The sequence below is a fragment of the Anastrepha obliqua genome, chromosome 3 (assembly GCF_027943255.1).
Source record: "Anastrepha obliqua isolate idAnaObli1 chromosome 3, idAnaObli1_1.0, whole genome shotgun sequence".
NCBI lineage: Eukaryota > Metazoa > Arthropoda > Insecta > Diptera > Tephritidae > Anastrepha > Anastrepha obliqua.
The window spans coordinates 31,890,274-31,898,330 of NC_072894.1; the positions used below are offsets into that span (position 1 = coordinate 31,890,274).

The window sequence follows — 8,057 nt, forward strand, 5'->3', positions numbered from 1 at the left end:
TAAGAAGGTAATAAAATAAAATAATCTTTAAATCTATAGTGTTTTATTACAAAAAGTCAAATGTGTCATATAGAGTCATATAGAGCTGATACAGGAATTTTAGTTACAGATTTGAAATTGGCAATAAAAATTGGATTAAAAACATGTATCATAACCCAATCATCGGAAATGCTGTTGTGCAGTGTAATCGTTTATACTCAGTTTCTAACAAAATATTTCATTTTTTGTTTATAATCAGCTTCTCTTTGATTCCTCACCACATTTCCCAAACTTATTTACAGCTTGCACTTTCACTTCTAACACATTCGCCGCCCAACCACATCTGATCTCTGCTGTGCCAACGATCTCAGATACCCGAAGTCATCTGCCCATTTGCTCCATCGGTCCAATCGCAACTAAGCGCATTATTGTTGTTCGATGCTAACGCCACCGGCGTCACAACAGTCGTGCGCTGAATGTCCCTTGCCGGGTAGTAAACAACTGGGCCCGGCGAAGGTGCACGATTTCGTTTGATCTTCACCACACCTGGCGAGCCGGTCTGAAAGAGCCGCACATTTTTCAACGTACTATTGTTCGAACCGCTGCCGGTTACTAGGTATGTACCAGTGGTACTGCGTTGTGTGCCGTGTCGTGAAAAACGGCCCGATGAGCGATGATTTATCGTGCCGTCGGCATTGTTCGAAATGGAACTCTCGTAATGAATAAGGTCGGGTTGATCGCGGCTGAAGCGGCGTTTGAAAAAAATCAACAGGAATATACGTTTGAACTTTTCTCCGAATATAACATAGATGAGGAAATTTGCACTGCTGTTTAACGTCACTAGCAAATTGGAAATTTTCGTTAGCGAATGATCGATTGTATGATAGAACGCCTCGTTAATATTCACTACAAGTGCCAGAAAGTTCAATAGAAAAAAAACTATCACAATAAAAATCAACATAGTCGCCAAACCGATTTCACGCTTCTCAGAGCGCGATAGCCGCTGGCGTTCACGATTCGCACGCTTAACCTGACGATATATCAGACAATTGAGTATGGCCAATGCCAGGAATGGTATGATGTAGTTGACAATCAGATAACACCAATGTATGTAGATATTGATGTAAGACTGATTTTGTCGCAAAGGTGAAGGTCGTATGCAGTGATATACTATATCGCTGCCCTCAGGCTGATAGCTGACTGTCATGACTTCCCAAAAGCGTGGTAGATTATAAAACAGCGAGAATATACAACATATTATAAAGTAGATTTTGGCGCGTCCATACGTGCAGAGGGCACGCGACTTGAGCGGATGGCACACCGCCACATAACGCTCCAGTGTCACTGTGAACGTCATATAGATGCTGCCCGTTTGCGCCGTTAAGCCAATGGGAAACACCACAGGCGAAATAAATGGGTAAATGTAATTATAGTAGTAGAAGAAATAACCTGAATAAGGATATACGCAGGGTATACCGAAGAGCAGCATGGACGTAATGATGAGTGTCGTATCACAACGGGCCAAACCGATGAGCAAGTAATTGATACTTGAACGCATCTGCGGGCGCGAAAGTATAATCATAGAAATTACATTGCCAATAATGCCGAATATACCAACAATATTCAATACGACACCGCAAACCCAGAACTCAAGACGGGTTTCATCATCCGGATGGTAAACATCCATGCACAACGCATCGTGCGTCTCGTTGCCATATAAATCTGGGAAAGTGAAATTCTGTGTCAGCTGGGGGAAGAAGGTTTCCGGTATGGCGCCACCATCTGCAGTGCTACTGCCAAACGCAAATGTTGTGGAATCAGTGGGTGCCGCATACTCGACGAAAACATCATTGCCCGATACGCTCTGTATGAAATCCTGCAGATTAATCGGTGACGCATCATAATCGTGCGTGGAACTATCAGCGACAACATCGGCTGGAGGCAGCAGTGCACTATCTTGTTGCAGATTATCCTGTATGCGTAGCAATGATTTTACTTGATGAAAAATGTCCGGGTAAAATTCGCGCGATGCATTGAACTCAGTCATCGGTTAATGCTGTGAAGGCGAACTTTCTAGAGACTAAATTTTGCCCTGCCTGCAAAACGGAGGGATAAAAAAAAATGTGTAAGAGGTAGTGGCACTAGGTGGAAATATTTCGAAAATTCACCTTTTATTACTAAATAGGTGGAGGAATTAAATGCTCGACGAAATATGTAATCAATTCGTAAACTTTAAATCGATGTTAGTGGTTTGAGAAATTTAATTTCCTAGTTAGCACTGGCTGATCAGCACAAACAGTCTTTTGAAGTTTTTTTTTTTTGATTTTTCAATAGTATAGCGCACCGAAATCGGCTTTTGTCAACTACTTGCGTTCAAGAATTTGTTTTTTTTTAAATTTCTACCAATGTATTTTATGTAAATTTGTTCCTTTTTACAAATTTTTAATTTACTTCTCACAGCTTTTTTGACTTAACTTAATTCAAACTAATTATGACTTTTACGTATCAAAACGTGTTCTCGTTTAAATTAATTGAAAATTACCTTTCTAATTTCTAAGTTCTTGTAAATATATTATAGTTTAAGGCTTTCTTTAATTTGAAAAACAAAAATTTAGTAAACTCCAACCTTTTCGCATGCGTTTTGTAGTAAAGCTCGAAAATATCACAAAACACCCGACCTAAAGCTATCTATGTAACAGTATTGTAATTAATTAAAAAATCACAAATTTTCAAATTTTCTTGAATTTGGTGACGATTTTTGTTTGAAGTGTTTTACAAATCTCAAATATGAGTACTTCTGTATGAAACTGTGCTTTTTAACTTTCAAGTACTTACAAGCATTCAATTATGTATTTAATATTATTTTATAACATAAACTGTGCAACAAATTTCGTCCTTGTTTGTAATATTTTCTTCAAATTCGGCAAAAGAAATGTGCATTGCGTTATTTGGGCTCTTGATCACACACTTTTAGTTTCTGATTGAGCTTCCAGATTTTTTGTACATATTATTATTATTTTTTTTTTTAATATTTAATTTTAAAAAGTTCTTTTTTTTTGTTTTCTGCTTACTAGCAATTTAATTTTTTTTATATAAGCTAATAAGTTTCCAACTGTCATTTAGAGCTTTTTAAGTTTTCCAATTTTACTCCTGAAATTGACTTCCACAATTACTCGTAAGCACATTTCTTTTAAAAACCCTTTTTTTGCTTCCATATATTTTTACTTTTCGCTTTACTTTTTTTTCTCCCTCTTGACATCTGTCACTGGCACATCAACAATCGTTTTCAATCGCAAAATAAGAAATTCCGCATTGAATGTTGCTCCAAAATGACCTTCACACAACCAGATCTCTTTTTCCGCCAACAGCCTGCGCGCATGGCACTCCATTGGCAATTTTTCAAGCGCAACAATCGTAAGCTTCAAGTGGAAGTCTATTTTATCTTTTTGAAATGTCGCACTGTAAAGCAAAAAAAAGGACAGCATTCGTATTTGATGATTTGTTTTCGTTGATTTGCTTGCTACCACCGCCCCTGCAGCCTAACTAAACACATCAGCACGCAGATATGACAGCAATCAATATTTCGTTGAAAGTTTGATATACTATAGTTGTATGCCTGTTTGCCTGTAGTTTAGCAGCTGAACCGAAATGTTACGGTTTCCTGGCACCCTGCTCACTCAATTTTTTTTGCAGTCTTTTTACTATTTTCTGGTTATTGTGTAGTTATTCGTAGCCAAAAGTTTGTCGCCACAAATTTACTGGACATCAAAATGGTTTGTACTATAAAAACTTGAAACTGTTCGCCACTTGAAGATGTCAAGGATTCCACTGCGGGTTGCCAAGCGATGTTTTCTATGCTGCAAAGAAAGAGAATGCAAGAGTAAAGCTTTAATAGATACAGCTGTATTATATAAATAGTCATGTATTTGCATGTGTTTGTATTCATTGTAATTTTGGTTTTTCAAATTTTTTGATTTTATTTTATTATTATATTTATTTCCAAAGTATAGTGAGATATAAAATCTGCATTGTACACATCAACAATTGAGTTCCGAAACTAACAGGAGGAAATAACAAACTATCACATTTCTGTAGCAGTGAAAATTTCCTACATAAAAGAAGAAGCAGAAGACATATTACTTATATATAATTACTAACTAAAGGGCCTTTCCAAAGTCATCAAAATATTGTAAAATATGTAAAAATATAGATTCTTTAAGGTTTCACTATTTACATTCAAAATACTCTTAAGAATTCTATGTGAAAAATTAAATCATTTTAATGTCCGCCATGAGCCAATCTACAGGTTAAATCCCACAAACAGTCGATTCATGAATGCCTAATTGTTCAGAAAGTGGAGATAGCGACGTTCAAGATTTTTCAGCAACCCTTTTCGCCACAGCAACAATATTTTCAACAGAACGTCCAGCTGTTGGTCTTCGGCCTGCCAGTCCTCTTTTTGTTCTCGATAGAACCAGTTTCTTAAAGTTTGTTTACCAACCTTCAATTCTCGACTCATTCGGCGATTATTTCAACCAAACAATCAAGATCTTTTTAAATAACTGGTGGTTAAGTGTTAAGGGCCGGTGCTGCTTTTGAATAAAATACAATTTTTTTAGGAAATTATTCTTATTTCTCTTTATTATGATAATATTGCTATAGCTCAATTACGTATAGATCAAAATATTGGCCAAATGGCCGCCGCAGCCTCGGCGGCACACCTCCATCCAATAATCCAAATTTTCGATGACGCTGAGGCATAATTGAGGTTCTATGCCGTTAATGCTTATCGACGTACACCTTTTCTTTCCAATAACCCTAAAGAAAGAAGTCCAACGGTGTCGTTGACGTTTAGGTGTGGTTCACATTCAACATCGGCCCTTGAAATTTAACCACCCTTTATATGCCAAAGTCTTCTTTGGATGAAGATCTGACTTGAGCCTCGCCTTTTGCATATATCTCGTGAAGAAATCCACTCCTTTCTTTGCTTCATATTGATGTACTCGTATAGGCAGCTTGGGCAGCTTTTTGACCTCGATGAAAAATATAAGAGAGCAGGTGTCGAAAAAATTGATTTTTGCCTCCTGGATATTCCATTTCTAAGCCTCAAAACAAATCATCATCATTATTGGCTTGACAGCACTGATCGGGTCTTCGCCTGCTGTTGCATATGCCTTCAAATGTCTCGGTTTCGTGCCAGAAATCCCAATAAGCCTGCGTCTTCTTCTACACCGTCAATCCATCTATGCGGCGGGCGGCCCCTTCTTCTCTGTCAGTGGCATTTACCGAAGAATATTTGTTGGAGTGAGTAATCCGTGTTAGTCCGCAATATGTGACCTGAGCATCTCAATCTGCTGATCATGATTGTGGTTATCCCAGATGGGTGCGCATTTAGTTTTTCGAGTTCATGATTGCAGCGTTTCCGCCACTCGCCTTTGTCACATATTGGTTGATTCACACAACTCTCATCTCGAAAATCAGCAGCTTCTCTTTAGCAAGATGGAAATAATATTTTATTAAGCAATACAGTGAAATTTTGCGAGTTGCTTCGCTTGGCTGAAAGCGGTAAATTTCCGAACACTGTGTTTTCTGACGAGACAATTTTTCAAATTGAGCAAACCCTCAACTCTGAACTCTCAAAACGATATGGTTTATTTGGCCGGCCGTTTATACGAGAATTTGAGTCATCGATTAGCCACCAGGAGGCAGCACCCGCCACAGGTAATGGTTTGGTCCACTGTAACCGAAGATGGGCGCTCTCCAACCGTTTTCATAGACCTTGGCATCAAGGTAACTGCGAAATATTATTTCGGTGGCAGGCCATGGACGTTTCAGCAGGTCTCGGCACCGTCTTACAAAGCTCGAGTGAACCAAGAATGGCTAAAAAACAAAGTTACGAACTTCATAACGTCCACAAAATGGCTCTCAAATTCACCAGACGCGAATACGATGGATTATTCTCTTTGGACCATTTTGGAGAGCAAGGTCCGAACTAAAAAAATCACCAGTCTCGAGGCACGAAAAAAACCATTGCCTGCGAGTGGGCCAAAATATCTGCAAGTCACCTTCGGGCCGCTTGCGATTCGTTTCTGGACCGTCTCAAGGCCATAGTCAAGGCAAAAGTTGGTCATATCGAGCAAAAAGTAGATTGATTCTTAATTTTGTATTATTTTCACAACATTTTTTAATTTGAATTGAATAAAAGTAATTTTCCAAACTAAATTTATGGACTTATTAGTGGTTCCCCCTCCAGTGCCGGACCATGTATTTACTTTCGACATACAAACTAATATCAAGAGCTTTCCAAATCTCATGACTTGTAGTATTACTCGCATAAAAACGAAAGTGGTTTTTATGAAATCTCAGTCATGCTTAACTCGAATTTAGTTGGAATGGGGAGCAGTAAAATATGTGTACTAAGTTTTATTAACTGTACTAAGCGAGTTTCATTAAGTCGTTGTCGATGCATTTTTTTTTTAGTTTTGGCTTAATTATTTCCACCGTTTTAAAGGAGAATTTTTTTCGATTTCCATTACTAACTACTTTGGACAAAAGTAGTGAACGCCAAGTTTCAAAAAAATATATAGCACCTCAATATTTTGACAGTTTCGACTATTTTTTGTTTCCTTGTTCACTCCTCTCGGGAGCATAGGGCCTCGTTTCGTTAATCTGCTTAGATTTCTGACAGGGTAGGTGATTAGCCTGCCGCTACCAGTCCTAAGTAGTGAGAATGCCCATCTTTCGTTGAACACCTTCTTACTGCTTAGAGCGCCATCTGTGTCTCACATTTTTCTGGATCGCATAGATGGTTGAGGATTTCGCTAAATTTGGTGTGTCTGCGCTATTTAACGCGGTCGCCCGCTTCCTCTAAGAGGAATCCTCTTGCTGACGCCACTGATGCAATGTGTAACTGTGTATTTTTCTTTGTTGTTTTTTTGCTTAGTTTAGCAGCCAGAATGCAAATAATGCGCAGAATATTGTGCGGGAGTAAGGATGGAAAGGATACGGTTTAGGGTTGGGGAATGGAATTGGAAGGATTTTTTGTTTTTTTTTATGTTTTTAGAAACAGGAAAAGTAGGTAAGTTTGGAAAAGTGCGAGGACCATGCTTTACGTGGGATTCGAACACACAACCTCTGGGATGGCAGGCTAGTGCACTTACGTTGGACTACCGAAGCCGAACCGAACAAACCAATTTCTAACCAAAATCAATTTTTCAAACTTTATACAAAAATTGGAAAAATAGAACAAATATTCTTCAAGATTTCAGACTTAAAACTTGCTCAAAGTTGCTAAAATTAAAAGTTGCATAAAATCTCGTTAATTTTTTGTAATTATTTTCCTATACGCTGTTACGCATTTTCTCCATATAACAAATTCCTGATTTTTGTATGTATGGAAAATGCGCCGCATTGTCAGGAAAAAAGATTTAATAAAATTAACGAGTCTTTTCCAACTTTTCCTGGAGAAAATAATGGATGAATACATCCGGGATTTCATGTCTTTAAATAGGATCTCCTCGGCGCAACATGCCTATACTAAAGAGAAGTCTACAGAAACCGCCTTACACTCACTCGTCGGGTTGGTGGAAAAAAGCTTATCAGACAAAGAGTTTGCATTGGTTGCTTTCGTAGACATAGAAGGCGCCTTCAACAATATAAATACAAACGCTATAGTAGATTCAATAGAAGATTTTGAAGTTGAACCACTTGTCGTAGCCCTGATAGAAGATATACTCCTCAAAAGAAAGGTAACGGCTAAATTAGGCAGCACTACTCTAAGCAGACAGTCCTCTCCCCTCTTCTTTGGGTTTTGGTAGTAAACTCCCTATTGCTGACCCTGGAAAGAGGGGGTTGCCACGTCACAGCTTCCGCAGATAACTTAGCAATTGCCGTTAAAGGCAAATATCCTAACACCCTTATGGATATTCTGCGCTCTAAACTTTCGTATTCCGCCTTAAGGTACTTACCCGTATGTCACTTGTCTATGGCTATATCTATCCGTACTCTTTTATGCTATTACATAAAGCCAAAAAACTTTTAATACTCTTGAGTACACTAATACGCGCGGGTATAATAAT

At 38.3% G+C, this 8,057-nt stretch overlaps 1 protein-coding gene across 1 annotated transcript; it reads right to left on the minus strand.

The window, feature by feature from the left end:
- Window positions 1–217: 217 nt before the first annotated feature.
- LOC129241245 (FMRFamide receptor) lies at window positions 218–2,274 on the minus strand. The gene has a single exon (XM_054877477.1). It carries the CDS (start codon window positions 2,024–2,026, stop codon window positions 347–349), a length of 1,680 nt encoding a protein of 559 aa, XP_054733452.1. The 5' UTR covers window positions 2,027–2,274; the 3' UTR covers window positions 218–346.
- Window positions 2,275–8,057: the final 5,783 nt, after the last annotated feature.

Excerpts from the sequence above, each read along its gene's own strand:
- LOC129241245 (XM_054877477.1), bottom strand. The coding sequence starts at position 2,026 with ATGACTGAGTTCAATGCATCGCGCGAATTTTACCCGGACATTTTTCAT.